Consider the following 21,582-nt stretch of genomic DNA (forward strand, 5'->3'; position numbering starts at 1 on the left):
CACATAGATTGTTTTTTAGTTTGCATTTTACATTCTACAATTGTTTTGTCTCTTTATATTTATATAAATAAATATGCGCAAATATCGCTAATATACATAATTCAAATATGTATATATATTTAATAGTTATTAATCAATTATTAAATTATATATAATATGCACAAAGGCGGTTCTGTATATGAGACACCCCAATTACTCAGTTCGCTGTTTCTTGACAAATCCCTGTTAGTTTTGCGTAACACAGCTCGAATTCATCAATATGGAGCCTTACAGTGCCCAAGGTTCCATGTTCTCAAACCGAGTTGTTGAACTTGAGTTGCTGTTCAAAGAACTTGGGCTGGGTTTTTGATGAACTCAAGGTTTTTGATGAACTTATTACTTTACAAGGAACTAGTAAAGCAATAAGTTTTAGATTTACAGTACATATATAGTTTAATTTCTAATAGCTAACAGGTGCTTGTCGGTGTACCATGGTTAATATAACCAGATCTACGGTTATGCTACCGTAACACCAGTATATTGCACCTTATTTTTACAAACTCGAGTTTGTAAATATAACTCCGTTCATCAACTCAGGTTGCAAACTCGAGACACTCTTATCCGCCATATATTTTACATAGTAGGTATAACTAGTTTCCGGTGTGGTAGCGACGGACGTGTGCCGACACAAAGACCTTATTCTACTTAGTTTGATTGACATAATTACCGTAGACCGGTAGAATTGGTAGTCGATACTAAGATGTTTACACATCATTTAGAGGAAGCTAATAAGACAAGTTTTTAATTTTCCTTATTTGCATTGGGGTTTTGTGATGGCTGCGATCAACTTTTCGTTTTTGAGCTTTTAAGAGCTTGTAATCACATTTCCACATATTTTGCACTTACAACACAACAGAGTAAGACATGGAGAATCTTTTGATATCAAATATCTGTAATGTGAATTTTGTTGCAAGTCAACCTTCAAGTGTATTTAGTGGTTGATTTGCAAAAAAATGTAACACTGTAATGTACTACGATCTGTACTATGTGTACCCTAGGAGACTTATATTTCGCTAGTGTTTAGTTTCGTGAGTAGCATACAGAGTAAAATTTCGCTGGAACTTAATTTCGCAGCTCTGGATGAGTGCGAAAATATAGTGATGTGAAAATAAATGCAGTGGAACAAACATTAGATTCCTCAGGTCCAGTTCGCTGGTACGAAATATTTTTCAATTTGGGACTACCGTACTGTTTGGACTATAAACCGCACCTCTATATAAGCTACATGTGCTTTATTTTCCAAAAACGATAATAAAACAATACATAAGCCGCACCTTACTATAGGCCGCAGAACTAAGGACTGTGCTTTTTAACGCCATTTAAAACGGAACAGTGCAGAACGGCACAGTTTCGTATTATCCGACGCTTTTTAACTTAGTGCCTAACGGGACAGTACCGTGAGGCATTGTTTCGTATTTTCTTTCACAGCTAAAAGTGCACTAATTGGAGATTCCCGTTAGTGCGCCCTAGCGGTGAAAGAAAAAGCCACAGAATAAGCCACAGTGATTAGCCGCACCCTTGTAGGCCTACCTATAAGCCGCATGGCTCAAATCATCAGAAAAAAGTAGCTGCTAATTGTCCGAAAAGTACGGTAATTTGTATTTGTGAACCGCAGGTAGAAATGTGTAGGCTAGATCAATAATGTAATTTGATCGCTTGCTGCCATTTGTTTCCTAGACTATCAATGACGTCAAAGCCGCAGTGACTGATTGGTACCAATATTAGAATTCAAGTATTTATAGCACGCGGTGCCGCGGTGGCCATGGCACCGGGTTGTTATTGCATTTGGTTGGTAATAAAATTCATCACCACAATAATTATTATTCAATTTTATGACTTTTCCTACCAGACTGTCATCCTCATCAGTTACAAATTCAATGACTAAACTAATATCATCATCTTCTTCATTTGTCTAGGCTTTTCCAAAAAAAATTTATTATCTTAATTTGTTTTGCCAAGCTGCTCAGTCGGTGTATTAGCTATAATGAGTTTAGCAAAACTTGCCCAATGAGCCAACCACACATGAAAAATGCCTGCATTTCTAATATGACGATTTTATTGTGAATATCAATGAAGAAAGCCATTTATTTTCGCATTTTCGCGTTTTCGCTCGTTCGTTGTGATAGTTTATTTTCGCTCATAAAATTTTCGCGAGAGGCTGTTGCCGCGAAAAACGCGAAAGTTAGATGCCGCGAATACATAAGTGTCCTAGGGTAGTACAGATCGTTGGAAATTCGGACTTCTGAGAAATACATGTAACACAAACATTGAATTTAATAAATCTAGCTTACTGAACACATACTTGAAGCTAACTTTTAGTATGCACTCGAATAAACTTGAACTTTGTCATCGGCTAAAATTTTATCAATTATCTGCTTCCGGTTTCATTTTTACTAATACTTACAATAAATAACGCCGAACTGGGAGAGAGCAAGCGTCGTATTTCTTCCATTGGTTGTGGGAGGGATTTCGGGAAATGGCAAATCGGCATCTTTGTTATTCCGATGTATTTAGCATACCGACTGACAAATTTGAACTACGAGAGAAATGTGTGTTGATACGGTATGGTGAGAAAATTTCGTATGGCGAGGGCAAAGATTCATCCTGTTTCACATCATGAGGCAAAAAATCCCATAACAGGGCCATCGTAACCCGAAGGCGCATTGTATATACAAAAATTTTCCGTGCTCAAAAATTATCAGTGTTTCCAAGTAGCCTTTGTAATTAATAACATATCTCTGAAGTCAGCTAGTAACATGGTAACCAGTAACATATCTCTGAAGTCAGCTAGTAACACAGTAACTAGTAACGTGTCTCTGTAGTCAGCTAGTAACATAGTAATTAGTAACATATCTCTGCAGTCAGCTAGTAACATAGTAGCTAGTAACATATCTCTGTAGTCAGCTAGTAACATAGTAACTAGTAACATATCTCTGTAGTCAGCTAGTAACACAGTAACTAGTAACAAATCTCTGTAGTCAGCTAGTAACATAGTAACTAGTAACAAATCTCTGTAGTCAGCTAGTAAGATAGTAACTAGTAACATATTTCTGTAGTCAACTAGTAACATAGTAGCCAGTAACATATTTCTGTAGTCAGCTAGTAACATAGTAACTAGTAACATATCTCTGTAGTCAGCTAGTAACATAGTAACCAGTAACATATCTCTGTAGTCAGCTAGTAACATAGTAACATATCTCTGTAGTCAACTAGTAACATAGTAACTAGTAACATATCTCTGTAGTCAGCTAGTAACATAGTAACCAGTAACATATTTCTGTAGTCAGCTAGTAACATAGTAACTAGTAACATATCTCTGTAGTCAGCTAGTAACATAGTAACTAGTAACATATCTCTGTAGTCAACTAGTAACATAGTAACTAGTAACATATCTCTGTAGTCAGCTAGTAACATAGTAACTAGTAGCATATCTCTGTAGTCAGCTAGGAACATAGTAACTAGTAACATATCTCTGTAGTCAGCTAGTAACATAGTAACCAATAACATATATCTGTAGGTTTCTAGTAACATGGTAAATACACTTAGTAACATATTTCTCAACATGGACAGTATTTTAAAATCTATAACAATGTCAACAAATGGCAAATGGAAGAGAAGACAAAGTTCTATTTCCTGACTGTCAATCAAAATCTTCCTTGGCTTACCTAGAAGAGACAAGCAGCTCAGAATGGCGGTTATTGTAGCTCCGTCTAAGAGTTGTGGCCGGATAGCTGAAACCACCAGATGTTGCTGTATCACTTTCACCCATCTCAGGCAGCAGACCTCTGTTTAAGCACCACCAGACAAGTCTCATATGCAGCAACCTCATCTCAGCCACAGAAAGCTTGTCCATAAGTGAACCTTGACCAAATCAACAGCAATTGTTATCGAATGATATGTTGAAGCCAGATGTTAAACCCCTAATTGTGTCGACATGCTCGAACACACCTCGCTAACTATTTATGAATATCTCTTTAAATTTACTTACGGTAACATTTATGAGAGGTATATAAAAAATAGAGACAATGAGTTGGAGCAAATTGCATTATTTTGGGTCTCAACATATGCTCAGTAGGAGAACATAATATGTTCTCTTAGTATTAGTATTCTCCTATTATGGTATTAAAGAAAAACAAATAAAACGTCAAAGGTAAAGTGTATTTTTCTCTTCATTAAAAAACGTGAAATACAAATTTTTAAAACTAAAGTAATGTAAATGTTTTGACACCACAAAACCAGCAACCCTCCATCTAACAGCGGTCAAGGACAAACTTCGACATGGACACTAATCGACATTGACTGAGCAACTCATTTCTTGTGTAAACAAAAAGAGCATGAATAGTGTTACAATCCAAACCAGGTTAATGTATGATCGAACAGCCAGTGTTGGAATCTACAAATAGTAGCTTCAAACAACCTAGCTAACAAGAGTTCCTTCTAACTAACCAGCCAATAAGAAAGCAGCCAACTCAAATGGCTACAACAATGCAATGATGACATCCACATATCAGCCAACAAAATCATGAAAGAGAACAACTTTAATAACTTTAGTTTCTTAATTAATAACTTTAAAAAATTGGTAAATATAATTAGCAAAATATAACAAATATTGAGAAAATCAACCTAGTAATACATCATACCTGAGGACGCAACTCCGAATTTATAAAATAAGCAGCTAACAAGTGAGAATAATTCAATATTACCCAAACAAAGGGAATACCTAGTTTTAGTTGAGGCGACTGTTCCTTTAGAAAACATAAATGCTTAAGAAGATTGACGATATTCTTGGTCTGCGTGATGCAAGAGAGCAACACATGTCGTACGGAGTTGTCTATCCAAGCCCCTGACCAGTCGTACAATGCGACACCTAGAACAAAGTCAATCATACATAGCAACTTGCAGCATGTTCTGCTGCACTTTTTCAATGTAATAGCACAAATTATTCTAAAACCTATTAATTGTTAGTGATTGATATTAGCCAATGTATTCTTGACAGAAATATCATATCCCTTACAGCTATTATCAAATTGTTGAATCACTCTCTCCAGCCTCTCCCATAACCAGGTCATTAGAGACTCAACAGAAGGGTCACTACTGTCTGCAAAGTAAACAACTATAATGATAGAGATTGTGACACGAGAAAAAGGCTCAAGAAGCAACTTTAGAAACTTGAAGATGAATATCGAATATGAATCAACAATCAATCCGGTATCTTTTGCGCAATTATTTAAAGGCCTGCGAATGCTATTTGGCAGGTTTTCGAGCACAATTCGTTCTTGAAGGCTAATTTTAAAAGGAGTTTGTTCAAATTTGCCAAATTACTTCCGCACTATAAATAATACAAACAACTTTAAGACATTAAAAAACATGAAAACAATTTTCTTAAACATTTTTGCATTAACTTCCATCTTGAATTCTATTTTCAGAGATCTGGTACTATAAAAAGTACACCTTATTTCGCATAAATATTTTATCGACATAGTAGGTTAAGCTGAGAATGTGTTACTTTATTTGTAGAAGCTCGTACTCAGCCTAAATTCCTTAGGTTTATGTTTAATTAAAAGAATGTAGAAAGAACTTATGTATTTTAATATAATACAATATAAAAATAAAATAATGCACGCCCTAAAGCACAAAACAGTCAGAATTTCATAAATCAAAACAAATATGTCTGCATACCACATTTGAATACTGAACACAACCTTAGAAGAGTGGTAGTTGACACAAGAGCCCTATCATTGGTTTTTTTAGCCTACTTTTGTTTGAAATCCAAATAAAAAATCTCGAATTTTTTTGAGGTTCTTGAAAACTGAAGTACAACTGCATTTACTGTTCATGTAGGAGTACATAAAGTTGAGTATATCCACGTGGCATTTCCAGCTTTTCACAGCTGACTTGTTGCTATGTTTAGTGACAAATATACTTTACACTGCCTGAAACAGCTAGGACCAAAATAATGAAAGCAAGATTATGAACACAAAGGAAACTAGCACAGATTCACAACAAGAGCTAGGGCTTGTTATTCTGATAAACAAGTGATACCTGCAGCGGAGAATTCTTCAAAGCATTTAGCTATGAACTCAGTATGGGTGTGTAAAAGGAGTGTGGTCAGTACTGCCTTCCTCTGGGTGACCTACAAACGAAGAGACCGCAGACTTCATATAATGCTTTACAACGTAAACAGTCAAGCTACACTTACATTGTGTTTCTATGCTTCAAATGGGTTTGGAGTTGCTTCCACTCCGAACCATAGAAATCCGAATGACAAACAACAAAATCCGAATGCATTCGACACCATTTCGCTTCTCTAAAATTGTACAAAGGTATTTGCTGTGAGAAGGCGAGTCCAATTTAACAGGTTTTGTTTTAATGGATACATGTCAAATTTTGCAAAGATGTGCAACTTCAAACCGTTGAAACAGGAGAGCGCAAGTTCGTCAGCATAGGGCAACCCCGATCCCATTCGAAGCATGGAAACAGTGTTAGTAGAATACTTCAATTTAAAAAGCTTGTTTTTATCAAATGGGCACACAAAAATCTGACAAAAAAGTGCCGTACTAATAGATGCAAAAATAAGAGAAACTGAAAAGGAGAATTTGAAAGCCAGGGTTTATTTGCTCTATCCATGTTTTGGAATGACCAATGTATAGTTTGGCAAGCAGCCAAGTGTAACTTGATGCTGAATCAGAGTCGATGTGACTTCATCATTTTTTTTCTGCTAGTAACATGGCTGAAACAAGTTGAATACAAATTACCAGTTGGAAAAATATATTCCAACTGCATCTGAAAAGTATTAAATACAATGACATATTAAATGGTATAGTGAAACTCGGATAACTCAAACTTCACGGGACCGAGCGAAAGTGTTCGAGTCATCAGAGGGTGCAAGTTATCAGAGCAATGTTACAAGTGCATGTAGTTACCAGTAGATACGTGTACATATACAAACTATATATAAATCAAAAGCGTAAATTGCTTGTTGCATGTTAAAGGGCCTCTCACGTAAAGTTTTAAAAATCTTTATCAGAAAGTATAGATATTTTTTATCCCTTGATAGTTATTTGTTGTTTTAGGTGATGTGACTGCCAAGACGTTTTCAGATTAAAATTGGCAAAACTTGATTGCTATTAAAACGCTCAGAAAAATGACATCTTTTTTTCTGAGCGTTTTAACCAAGATCAACTTTGCCAATTTTACTTTCAGTCTATCCGAAATTACCTCGCTTTTCCTTGCTTTTGAAGGGCCACCACAAAGCGGGTGTTGAGTAAAACTTGATGTTTTGCAAACCTTTAGAAAAAACGTTAACGAAAATATTTTGCTGATGATGGTAATAACGATGCCTAAGTACTAAAAGTTGATGTTTATCTCTATGGCTTGGAATGATGTGATATTCTTAAGTGATAATAACCATCTCGGTAGCCGTTGGGCAAAAACTGTTCGAGTTAATGATGTTGAGGTCGAGCTATCTAAAGCAATTTATCATTGCGTGGGAACGGACCAAACAAATCCATTCGAGTTAAATATGTGTTCGAGCTATCCGAGGGCAAGTTATCCATGTTTGACTGCATTTTTAAAAGTGGAAAACTATTTCATGTTAGTTTTTTGGATTATTCAGTTCTCGGTTTTGCCCAGAATGCTACACTGACTTACCTCGGGTATACCCTAGGGCTACTCGCACCACTTAGAGCTACTCCCACCCATATGTGGCGCAAGCTGTTATTTGCAGGGATGCAAAAATAAATCGTGAAAACAAAGACAGCGTATTTGTTGTCATAACAACTTGCGCATGTGAAGCAGTACTTTCATCTCTTCTATATATCAAAAATAAATGTTGTAAGGCCATCAATTCTGAAAAAGATCTACGCATTTTACTCATCCTCAAAGAACCACATTTCAAGCAGATAATAGCAGAGATGAAAGCGGAAAAACATCAAAAATTATAAAGTGAGTTATTTTTTATATGTTGCTGCTGTGTGAAAACGTTACTCTTTGTAGAAAGACCTTCCAAGGTAATGTTTTCATATATTTTGAATATGTCCAGTTTTCAGTATGTCATGAGCCTTTTTGTTTCATGTTAAACATTCCGTGTGAGATTGTTCTCGTCAGTCATAAGAGGTTCAATAAATAGGGGAGAAGTAATTCTTGATGTACAGTGTATGCTTGATCTTTCTAGCTGCTCTAGAAAGATCAACCACCTGTCTTGTCAGCTCATATTATCACCTATGCTTATCGGCGCGTACTTTATCGAAGCGTACCTTATCGGCGCGTACCTTATCATCGCGTACCTTTTTCGGCACATACCTTATCAGCTGTGTTTTGTGGGATAAGGCCAGCCGACCTAAGCAACTGAAATGCAGCTTGTGGCTCCGCAATGCACTCAACAGATGAGTTCACCACATCGAGTAGACTTTGTCTCTGCACGCCATTATACTGTACCGATACAATACCAGATGATAGCAATATCTTCACAGCTACAATGAATAATTAAACATTCTCAAACAACACAATATTTTCAACCAACAATGACAATCCTTGACATGCTAAGGAAGGTGCTTGCCCATCTCAATCATGAAGATTATTATATCTGGATACAACACCAGCACCAACGATGGGCACAATCAAATATGAATAAATTTACAGCCAGATGTCAATTTACTAACACTGCCATCACTATGAGGCGCGCGCACACACACACTGTCACCACCACGAGGCACGCACACACTGTCACCACCACGAGGCACGCACACACTGTCACCACCATGAGGCACGCACACACTGTCACCACCACAAGACACGCACACACGCACACACCGTTCCACCACCATGAGGCGCGCATACAGACACACGCACACCCTAGTTCCCACCTTACATTCATTACACCACATTACATTCATTACACCACATTACATTCATTACACCACATTACATTCATTACACCACATTACACTCATTACACCACATTACACTCATTACACCACATTACATTCATTACACCACATTACACTCATTCTCCAAGACAATGTAACAATAAAAACTTTTCTTACTGATTATTATTTCATTAATTTAGTATCAGAACTGATTAATTTTGTGCGTCGAAGTGTGACAATAAACGATATTATATTATATTCTATATTATATGATATTATATTCAAACCTTGCAGTGGGTTGAGCGGCTGCCATGCCAGAAGCTGCCTAATCAATAACAAATAGTAGCTAGTATCCTGCCTCCCATGTTATTAACCAATGAATCTTATATATTTCAATGTAAGAGCAGCTCGCTTGTTTACCATAAGATCTTTTGCGCAAAGTTTCAGACTTTTAGCAGAAAAGATGTATGCTCAGTTGAATCTGAGTGTATTTTGTGGTAAAAAATGAACTTTCCTAGACAAACTGAGCTCTGACTCGTGTAAGCAATGCCTCTCAAGTTTCTTAATGGTACAGTAATCCAAAAACAAACTTATCTTTACATGTATCTATATTATTATTGTTAGTGGTAGTAATACTCTGGCAGTTTCAAATGTCATGAAAGATCGCCAGGAGTGCCAACAAAGCACAGAGAATAAGTATGTGCACAATTAATTAATTACGAGATTAATAACTATCTTCCCAATTACAATTAGATCGGAAATGCGACACGGATGTCAATTGTCACTAATGTGAGGCTGTCGGCCAACCTCTAACCAAGTATTCGGGCAGATGAACGAACACGAGCGGTATTATCAAAACTATCAAATACTTGAGACTGATAAAACGAAAAAATAAAACCAATATTTCACCAATAAAATAAAACTACTATCCATGATAATATATATTTTAAAAAAGCAGGTTTCCGCCAGGAATTGTTATTTTTGTACAAGAAAACAATGAATGGACGATAGTGGATGTGTTAAATGGATTATCGAAGTGTATGCTCATAGACAGATGCTACAAAAAAGTGTTATAATCGTAAAAAACACATTCCAGAAGAGGATGATCCTTGTGATGACAATATGTTCACTAAGAATGAAACTTTGTATTTGATCCAGCTCATGTTGAGTAGGATTACTAGCATTTTATTATTTTATAAATAAATTCCTATATGTCATATCATGTAATTTTGATTTGCGATAGTTTTCTCAAGCTTTAATTTACTAGAATGAGTACGTATCACCATCCCACAAGTCGAGGATGGATTTGTGAGCTTGAAATTTGGTGTCAAATTTTCAATTTAGATGTCAAAATTTGCAGTACTGAGGCCTGGCTAGAGCCAGGAAGATCAAGCAGGTAAAAATATATGGATGTATCAAACAAAAATGTGAGCGTTTCCCACTATGACTAACGTCATATTATTGTAACTGCATACAAACAGTAATAGTGGTGATAGGTAAGTTTCATACCAAATCGAAGTGAGGCAGGAAACTGAAATCTCTCGAGTTGGCTTAGTCTAGGGCACTTGTAGCATGAAATGCTAGTTGGGTCAAGATATACACCCGCACATGCCTTGTCATTGACAGCATCATCAAATGAATACTGGGAGAAATATGAGCACCAACCATCAAACCACCTGCAAGCACTAGTCATATTATACCACAACACACAGATTTATTCATTCATGCTAATGGTCCCAAAAACTATGCACTGACCTCTTTGAGTGAATTTGAAAAACATCTAGGCACTAAAACTTGGAGTTACCCTTTGTACACACCTCTCTCAAATATACTCGGTGAATTAAAATATGATCCTCAGATTAATTCAATAAGTTTTAATAATCATTTCAACAAGTTTCCTAAGTCAATACATTAAAATTAAATTAATTTATTTTAATTAATAATTAAATTAATGGGAAGGTAGAAATCAAGAACTCTTGAGCGACTTGAACAAGTGTTTTAAAATAAAGGATGAACTGCGTAACAGGTGCTGGAGAGGAAACGGGTAAAAGGGAAAGAGAATGCTCATGTGTATCTTTTTGTATACAAATCTTGTCCCAGTAAAATTTACAAACCCTAAGAACATCTCCATAATGTGTGAGAGATATAGACCGCAAAAAGGAAAAAATATGGGATAACTGCTTTGATGATCCAACTGCGTGAAAAGTCAAACTAGGCAAGCCTAAACTATTCTGTTAATCATCGGTCAACAGCAAAAAGGCAGCTGCGACAACAATAGCTACAGCATTGTCAATTGGCACGGTCAGAAGAGTCTGCATACCGGATTTGTTTGGGCATTTGAGCGTGATACCATCTGTTGATATCAAACAGAGCCAGATGTGATGTTACAGATCCATCGGTATAGCGAACTCTCCACGAGACCATGGTGAGATATGCATCAGTAGACATAGTACCTTCAAAATTCATACACATGACATCTTACATCTGAAAAAACAGAACTAATTACTATCATGTGTCTTTGATGTGATGTACCACTGGTCCATTTTGTGTTTTACTGAAAATTCTAGCAAGGTTTATTGGTTTAAAATACCTTCCGGGGCATGAATCTGTGATATATACTGCGTTTATAACTAAATTTTAACTTGACTTTTTAACACAGCTTTCATGCTACAAGTACTGTTTGCAGCAAATAACATCTCAGCGCAGCTATTAACTAAATGCAATAGATATGTTCTACGATTGAAGACTAGTTTAGTTTCATACCAACCAAACATCCAATAGACAGGGTAGTGAATGATTATTGGGGGAACAGCTGGTACTACTAAAAGCTTACTGTTTAGGCAGGTAATATAGAACCCCGTTTAAAATGGCACAATCGCCCACAAAGTCAACTTATGTGATTTATACTCGTGGGTTATATACGAATGCGAATTATACTTATGATAGAGGTGTAAAAAACTACAACAGATCTACTGGTAGCAGTGTTATAGAAAGCTGACAAACTGTAGGAAACATTGATGCTGCCTGTTTATACTGAGGCCTTTTTGAAAGACAGGGATTCTTGCTAAATGCAATTCTATCAGAGTTTATGTGACTGGCCTATAATTAATACTATTCTTATTTTATTTACTTTGATACGACAACATGTGACAATGCTGACACCACATGTGGCTATAATACCACGGCTTCTTTAAGCGACAGTTCAATGCATCCGTTCAATGAAATGAACTCTTTCAAATAGGCACATATCACGTACGTTATTTTTATATTTGTATGCATACATAAGCCAGTGTAGAGGTTAATTTACTCACCCATCATGTCAACCTCCATGACTTCGAACATTTGTGATAGAAAAGTTAAAACAGACATATTGTATGACCATACAGTATGTCTGTATACCATACATATCCCAATAATTGGTACACCAACGAGCTTTCAAAAACGTGTATAAAATATACAGAACACATCCATTTATAACAAGAGATAAACCAAACGTAACTAACTTTAAATCGATTACAACTTTCCACTTGCAGTACAAAATGAGAATTCCTATATGATATAATTAGAAATTAATTGTGAAAAGAAATGATTAGAGTAAACATATTACGGTCGCTTTGCATTCATCTACCATACAAACCTGGATTGGCTAATGATGACACGTTCAAAACTCTAATTAAAAATAAATCTACTTTTCTGTGACAGACATCTCATCCATAAGAAATATAAAGAAATTGCCTACCTATTTGACTGTCATCTTCGGCGCTTCTTAGAGATTTGATGTTGGTGAGCGTGTCACAAGAGACAACCCAGCTGGTGATGACATCCTCTTCAGGTGCTAGCCGGTGCTTGAGGGCGCAACCTACCTGCATGAGGTCCTACAAAATAAAAACTACACGAACTGACATACGTGATGCAAGCCATAAGTTAGGAGCGACCAACAGTAGAGAGTAAGGAATAGAAACAAATCAATAGAGTAATGTAAGTCAAAATGTAAGTCAAATCAATAGAGTAATGTAAGTCAAAATGTAAGTCAAATCAATAGAGTAATGTAAGTCAAAATTTAAGTCAAATCAATAGAGTAATGTAAGTCAAAATGTAAGTCAAATCAATAGAGTAATGTAAGTCAAAATGTTTGGATATACTTTTTGTCAAGCATCCAACATACAGACGGTTAGCCTCAACAAATGGTAAAAGTCAAGATGATATTTGAGTCAAAAGTTTTCAATTAAGAGATGACATCGTTTCTAAAATGACCTTGACATTCAAATATAATCAGCAAGGACCGACACAAAAATATCTCAATTTTATACACAGGCTACACAGTACAGGAACTGTAAATACTAGTCGTAGCGCTAACTTTATGAGACATAGTTTTCATTGACATCGATTGCTAACAAGCCACTTTCTTTACAGGTTTCCTGCACATGCTATATCCCATATTTTTATTTATCCTTCCACACATAGGACAAACATTGTTTTCTATTGTAAGACACTAACAAGCTACATCCACCATCATATGTTTCAGTTTAAGAACTTTCTGTTACCACAGCCTACAATTCACTACTCCGACTCCTTCACAATACTATTAGATCTAATAAACTTTTAAAACATGTCTTTTTTTCAACTTACTGAATAATTCCTGATTTCTGTCTTTCCATTTTTTTCCTTTTGACCTTTTACTGAACATTATTTTGTTAATGATCACTAATGCCAATAAAGAGTTATACACCCATACTGATAGGGCTGAAAACTGACCTTGAAAAGAGGTAGACCAGCTACTGTAAAAGTCTTCTGTTCATAAGCTAATTGGTAAAGACTAGCTCCTGCCTCAGCTCCTGCCAGATCCTCCTGCATGCTGTCGCAGAGAGTCGCTATCGATGCTAAACTGCTGCATTTCATTACCCATAGGTAACAAAACGATCTCGGATCGTTCTCGGGCTCCATGTATGCAAAATGGCTGACAGGAAGAGAGCTCGCACCAAGTGGACTTGAATAACTGTAAAGAAAGCATGGCGTACTTGCCTCAGATTCTTAGACCGATAGCTAGAGCCTCCAGAAAGCAAAACTACTTCTGAAAGATAAGCATATGTCACCGAAAAAAGCAGTTATGGAAGGGCTATATATATATACACATGTATATGTGTGAAAAAATATATTTCATTATTATATATAATAATAGCATTATATATAATGATATAAGTATCTGAGATATACATATTATTACATTTCACTAAGATATATAATGATATATATATATATATATATATCTGTGTTTTCTGTGATTATGTGAATCGGTGTGTCCAGCTATAGCATTTAAAATCTTCGAATGAAAAATCTGATTTCAGAAGATTTGATCTCAGAATCTCCCATTCTCCAGACAAATAGTTAACCAATTGAGCCACATCAGATGCATGGACTCATTGGGCGATGTAAGTTGTTATCTAGATTTAAATGCGCATAGCGACTGCGTTCTGGCGCAATGTCACTAAAGCTTGCTCTTATTAGTAAGTTTAGCAATTATACGGATAGTAGCTTGCTCAAATTAGCCATTGGCAATGTGCCAGGCTGATGGCATCTTGCAGGCAACTACATTACCTGCCACTGTTTATAAGATGTTTTTAATACTCATGCAACGCCGGACATTACGCTAGTATATACATATATTAGCTGAATTCCGGGCGTTGCCTGGGTAATAAAAAAGTCTTTGGACAAAAAATTTATTTTTATTTAACGAATAACATTTACCATTTCAACTTTTAAAATTCATATCACGAAAAAAGTATTTTTGCGCAGTTCAAATGAATCAAAGAAATAATAATAAAACAGCCGTAAAAGTTTTCAAACTTTTTCAAACATCTGTAACTTTTAAATTTCATATCATGAAAGAAGTCTTTAGTTGAAATAAATTAAGAGGAAAAATGACGCTGTAAAATCATTAGCAAGTAATGGCAAAATATAGTCTGTTATACAACGAGTACAACGAAAAATTATTTGGTATACATTTATATGATTTTAATTTGTTACAGTTTTGGCATCATGAGGCGAAAATATCGTATAGAGTGCTATAGAAACCCAAAAGTAATTATCTAATGCAAACACCTGCTGGTAAAAATCATCATTATTAATATTGAGTAATAAAACAATATGTTAACTTCAGCAACTATAGTTACCTGCAACAACTTTAGTGAATATATAGTGATTATGATCTGCAAGAAATGTAACATTACAATGTAGGCTACTATGTGCAGTGCACCATAGAAAGTTCTTACTTTCGAGACAGACATGTAGCATAATCTAACTTAAATGAATTTAGCTTACTCAACACAAACATGTACTTAAAAGCAGTTTTAGTATGTAGTTTACTAAACTTTATCACTTATTTGTTTGAGAATCCGTTTTTACCATAACAAATAAAACTTAACTGAAATAGCGAGCAATGTATATCTATTTCTGACGATGTGGAAGGTATTTCGGTGAATAGCATATGGTCATTTTTGTTATTTCGCCGTAATCAGTACAACAAGTCGCAAAATTTTAAAATCGAGAAAGAATTTTGTTGATATCGTATAGCGAAAAACAAATTCGCCCTAGTATGGCGAGGAGGAAAAAGCATTGTGTTTTATAGAGTTGGAAGAAAAAGTATTTCATAATAGAGGCATCATAACCCGTGGACGCATTGTATCAATTCATGCATCATTTAGCGTGTGAAATCATGAAAAGGGTATACAGTATATGGTAAGAGCGACGAAACCGTAAGAGCCTTTATAGACTTGTGATTAGATGATTGATTTACAAATTAAAACTTGCAATTTTGTTGAGTTCAAATCCAGCAAAAAGCGAGCTTTTTATTCTAAGATTCTAATAGCTTGAATTCGACAGACTGAATCACAGTATAATAGACACACATACATCGAGATATACAGTGGTGATACAAATTATGGAACCGCCTCTAATTTTCGTTACATAGCAATGAATTCTGAGTTGTGTTTGTTTTTTCTACAATCAAAATTTTACATAACTATAAAAAATCATATATCATTTGAATCATCAAAATGTTGGCTTTTTGATAAACTTAAATTAAAACCACATCGTATTTTCTATAACAATCTTATTAGAGGTTTACTGAAAGCTGTCAGAGAGTTACTGTGCAGTTGTTATTTTTATTAAATAGTGTCTGACCAAAAGTCATAAAATAACATATTTATTTTCTTTGAAATGGCTTTTATTGTGAATTATTTTAAAGACAAGGTATAGTAGCTTTGAAAAGAGCTGTTTTGGTCCTTTAGATGATCAATACATGGTTGGCCAGCCTTTGTTGTCAATCACTGCTCAGCAGCGCCTGGGCATACTATCTGTCAGTGTCTGAAGCTCTTCAGGTGTAACTATTCGATGCCAGGATTGCAAAATAAGCTCCATCACTATTCCTTTATTTGTTGGTTTGTCTTTAGTTACGATATTGCCTCTTCTGCTCCACAAATTTTCAATTGGGTTAAGGTCTAAGTGACTGAGAAGGCCAAGTCAGAGCGTTAACATTATTGTCAGCAAACCACTTCTTTACTCTTCTGGCTGTAGCATGGAGCATTATCTTGCTGAAACAGCCACTCTCTATCAAACAGACTTCTAGCAGATGGTATCATCACACTTTGTAGTACTTCACAATGTTTTTTTGCATTCATCATACCATCAACGAAATCTAATCTACCAGGACCAGCAGCCTAGAAACAACCCCACACCATTACTGAGGTGGGATGCTTTATCGTAGGTAAAATACATTCTGGTTTAAACTCTTCACCAGGTCTCCTTCTTACATAATTGTTGCCAGAGTGATTTTGAACAGTAAATGTGCTCTCATCGCTGAATAATACTGCTCTCCAGTCTTCTGGTGAACAATTCACATGATCTTTTGCCCATTGTAGACGAGCGTTTTTTTGCCGAGATGATAACGAAGGTTTTCTACGAGCTTTACAGCCTCGTAAGCCATTATCTCTCAATGATTTGCAAACAGTTGACGGTGCTAACTCTGTACCTGTTGATTCTTTTAACTCACTGGCTAGCAGAGGACTGGTTAGATGTCTATCAACCAAGAAAGGTCTTACTAGACGTCTGGTCACTCGATCTGTTGCTAGCTTTTTCCTTCCCCTACCAGCCCTTTCTTCAACAGTTTCCTTCCATCTGCAGATTGTTGTAAATACACCTTTCTTAGAGCAATCTACCCTACCTCCTTTGCAATTTCCCTTTGCGATTTCCCTTTGCGATTTCCCTTGCTGATGAAGGTGAACTATTACAGCACGCTTTTCTTTCGTGAGATGTTGAGGCATGATGATGAAGTTATTAGAATGACTTTTACTGAGAGCAGGACTTTTCAATACTACTTGGGTTACATTGTGTAATGCACAACATCTCACTCAATGCAATTGTTGTCTTAGATGATTGTTAAACTGAGCAGATCAAAGAATTTGGAAATTCTAGACATCATTCACCAGACTACTATTTTGGAAAAAATTGACTTGTTTTGGGACACCCTGACTAGTTGCACTTTTAACAGCACTAGCGATGGAATTATGTTTGGATGCAGAAAAAAATTAAACAATGCGACAGCTGATAAAATCTCCTTTCTAATGATATATAACTTTGCATATCTGGACTGAATATAACTAATATGAGAGCTATTATAGTGCATTGTTTACTAAAACTCAAAGGCGGTTCCATAATTTGTATCACTACTGTATATATAAATCATATTTAAATAAAGCATAAAAGATATCTTCCATCATACATGTAGACAAAAAGAATTATTAACAATTCTATTCAATTTGGGTAGACAAAGTACAACTCATTTGAGACTATTGTGTTTATTTATTGTTTTCTTGTTGGAGGTCTAAAAGTTGTAGAGACTTAATGTTGTTATACACCTCAATAAAGATGCTGATATTTATACAAACAAACAAATATACATGTATACAAATATACATATATACCACACCCATGCATATTTTCGATACCAAGTATGTTTCCTTTGCTTATGTATCATGCTTTTATAATAAAGGGAATCTTTGTGTAATAAAACAAATTGATCTTTAATTTCTTGCACTTCAATTTACAAGATGCTTCATTGGAAAATGTCTTCAAGGAAGCTCACAGTTTCCTGACACCCACACATAGTAATATTCCTCAGTATTAATGTTTCACTGATGATTGATTACCTTAGTGTTAAAGACGGCTTCAAAGCTAATTTGTAAATACATATCAACAGTGAAACGCGAGCCAGCAAGGTTTTTTAAGTTTCATTCTGCTGCAGCTATGGCTAAACGCAATTCTCTCTGTACAGTCGAATGAGTTCATATATTCCCGCTCATCAGCACCATAAAGTTGTCAAACAGAAACATTCAGTGAAATGAGCAACACAATACTTCTTTACGGATGCCCTAAATACATGCACTACAATGTTTGTGTAATGATCACTGGTCACCATCAAATCAATTGGGAGTTATTATCTCTGAATATTCTGCAAATTTTGACATAGCTACTACTACTGTATATACAACCATAATTGGGAGTTGTCATTTCTGTATATTTTCATTTCCTATCGAGCATGAATGATTATTAGTTTCTTTTGAGTTACTCTAGGGCTAAACAAAAACACTGATGTTGTCAATTAACAATACATCCTCTTTTTTAGGTTCTCAAACCACAAGCTCCTCTAAGTTTGTATTTTGAATTTTACAAACTTTCATCAATTTAATGTATGTAGCCACCAAAAATTGCGTTGCCATTTCACTAAACTGCAACAGGTAAGACAGCTAGTTTGTATACAAAGTAAGTGTCGGCACCATTTTCAAGAAAACTATTAGACTTCTGAACATAAGTAATGAGAACTACACCAATAACATGGCTAGAATACAAGATCAACAGATGTTTCATTGGCTTAATCCAACTTCAGCTTATTTATATAGTACTAATAAGAAGAGATATACACTTGAGCATTTAGAACGGTCTGCCAGAGGTGCGGAAGTTAAACTTCTTTCGCGTTTGATAAAATACTTAGCATAGTTTCTAGCCTAGCAATGACCTGAAACCTGAACAACCACATTGGCTCAGAATGAATAGCTCTATTCAGTAATTTGACTTTGAAACACTAATTTCGGTCAACTATTCTGTTTAAGATATCGTGATAATGACACAAGTGTCTTCTACCATACTGCAGTTGGCGCCCGGCCAACTAGTTGTCTTACACCATCATCCGACTGATCTTGCTCAGGCCTTCTCACAAGGTCGCACTTAGTTCAAAACTGTTAAGGATGACCCGGGAAGACGAGAATTTTTTCATCTAGTTTGTTGCAATAGCGCGTGGTTGTACTACCATACTAGCCTCAGCGCATACCTTAGCGGAACATTGCTGACCAAAAATCTACTGCATAAATAACTGGCTACACAGTAGTTGGATGACTGATCATTCTACTTGCTCAGTCAGATTCATGGAGCATTGCAAACTAGCACAGCATTAGGCATGGCATAGAGTAGACATGGCAGAGTACAACGATAGAGTACGACCAATAGAATATAATGAAAGAAATCCATGTCTATGGTAGTAAGTACTTACTCAAGTGTGAGAAGATCAAGCCGCCAGAGCTGATAGGAGCCAAAGTTGTAGCCAACACAAAGACTTCCCAATTGTGGAAGGAATTTGAGAGAGGATATATAGACTTCATCTGAAAAAATGTTATACATCTATCTATTTATAATATAAACACAAATTATTTAGGTCATGGGAAGGCATAACCAGATTAATCATCTCAATGGCTAGAGCTAGAATATATAAGAAAACAATTAGTGAGAATAACAAATAACAATTGCAAACATTTCAGTGGTGTATCATTGTTTAACAAATTCAGCAATCCATTAATGAAGTAAAGAAATATTATTTGGAGAAATATGTGCTTGCGCGTTCAAGCTGATATGACTCATGTGACATTCAAAATAACGGTTCAACTTCTCTTTACTGGAGCCAATAAAATTTTAGTAACCAAAAAAATAATGAAACATACATACCTTAGAGAATAACAGCTATAATCGCAAGCTACACTATTAGTTAAATTACACAAGCTCAGAAAACATTACCATGTTAGCTATAGGTAGATTCTGAGCATATTAGCTAAGAGAAGCCATATGAACAGTTTTGTACCAGAAAGAGCAATAGTTGGAGTAATGTAACAAGGAGGTAGATTTACTCAAAGACAAAACATTTATGAGAATGGTCGGGAAGTTTAATTCTACAGAGTTCTATAGAATTGCTGCAGATTCTGTAACTTAAGTTTTTGGTTCAAAACATGCCTCAACAAGCAAATGAAAACTCGATTTCTATTAATATCTTTATAATTGCAATAAAGTTAGTAATTCATTCTCAGTTTGAGTTTCTGAAGTACGCATGTTTATAAAATGGACCGCAATCAGCTATAACATATTCTCTAGCAAGATGGCACACATCTCACTCATTCATATGCCGACTCTGCCTTGTATTACAAGCCCAGTAGGATTTAAAAGCAACTGACACCATAATTTTTGGAGTTGTCACAACAAAAGCATTATAATATCTAACCATATTTAGCGTAGTGTAGGACTTCACAAGCCGCTGACATATAGGTGAAGTATTCGGTACTTTCTCTGAATGCAAGGGAGTAGCAGAGCACTTCATGCTTATCGGCTATGAGCCGCTTCCTGTTAGGCAGATTCTCTTCCTTATGTATATCAACACAGTGGAGCTGAAAAGCTGGTTGAGTGACCACCTCCTGATCCAGTGCCATATCTACAAGACGGTAAGAAACAGTTGTCATTAAAATACTGTCAAACCTATAACCATTTCAATATTTTCTTTATATCTTAAAACTGTCATAGGGCAAAACAAATATTTTATAAAACATTGAATTTTGTTTAATTTGCTACAGAACCAAAAAATAAAGATAAACGCTTCAAGTCATTAAATCTTAGCATTAAAAGCAATGCATTATATGGACCGATGTCTGAAACTAAATAAAAAAAATCTAAGTTTCGTGGACAAACTAAACTAACCAGGAAATGACTAGTGAACAAAAGTTTCGTTGGTTAATCTACACTAGAGACACGCAAACAGAAATATAATAATAAGTTTGATAAAGTGAACTATAAAATATCTGGGGTAATTTATTCCAACTTACACTAGATACAGATTAGATTAATTTAATTCGTATACTTTTTATTTGTTCATTATATTTTTTAACTTTTACCAGCTTGCTTACAGAAACATTTTGGAAAATTTTGGACATTGTATGTTCGTACCGCATATAAGCCTATTCTAGAATGCAAAAACAATTTACAAAATTAAGGGGTCTGGTTTATTCGTGTAACTCTGATAGAAACCAACTGAAATGACATTTGTTCGACTTAATTTTAACAACTACAACTCGAGCTTTTATTAACTCAACTTTATTAATAAACTAGCTGAACAACCCCGCGTTGACTGGATAATAAAAAAGTCTTTGGTCCGAAAATCGATATGTATTTAACATAACAACATTTGCCATTCTAACTTTCAAACTACATATCATGAGAAAAGTGTTTTGTGTAATTGAAATTAATTAGGAGAGAAAATAAAAAGAACTATAAAGGTTTTCAAACTTTGTCAAACAACTTTTAAACTTCA

The 21,582-nt window shown here is 35.4% G+C and overlaps 1 protein-coding gene across 1 annotated transcript in view; it reads right to left on the minus strand.

Annotated features, from left to right (window-relative positions):
* Positions 1 to 21,582, minus strand: part of LOC137408005 (protein ELYS-like) — a 76,691-nt gene that overhangs the window by 49,115 nt on the left and 5,994 nt on the right. Inside the window, exons 4-15 of the mRNA XM_068094396.1 lie at positions 20,503 to 20,709; positions 19,507 to 19,615; positions 13,662 to 13,902; positions 12,646 to 12,781; positions 11,227 to 11,359; positions 10,416 to 10,582; positions 8,341 to 8,510; positions 6,082 to 6,172; positions 5,054 to 5,152; positions 4,760 to 4,906; positions 3,705 to 3,900; positions 312 to 331 (exon numbers count right to left, since the gene is read on the minus strand). Of these exons, the coding sequence (XP_067950497.1) occupies positions 312 to 331; positions 3,705 to 3,900; positions 4,760 to 4,906; positions 5,054 to 5,152; positions 6,082 to 6,172; positions 8,341 to 8,510; positions 10,416 to 10,582; positions 11,227 to 11,359; positions 12,646 to 12,781; positions 13,662 to 13,902; positions 19,507 to 19,615; positions 20,503 to 20,709 (1,716 nt within the window). The remainder of the gene's footprint in view (positions 1 to 311; positions 332 to 3,704; positions 3,901 to 4,759; positions 4,907 to 5,053; positions 5,153 to 6,081; positions 6,173 to 8,340; positions 8,511 to 10,415; positions 10,583 to 11,226; positions 11,360 to 12,645; positions 12,782 to 13,661; positions 13,903 to 19,506; positions 19,616 to 20,502; positions 20,710 to 21,582) is intronic.

This window comes from Watersipora subatra, chromosome 11 (assembly GCF_963576615.1).
Source record: "Watersipora subatra chromosome 11, tzWatSuba1.1, whole genome shotgun sequence".
NCBI lineage: Eukaryota > Metazoa > Bryozoa > Gymnolaemata > Cheilostomatida > Watersiporidae > Watersipora > Watersipora subatra.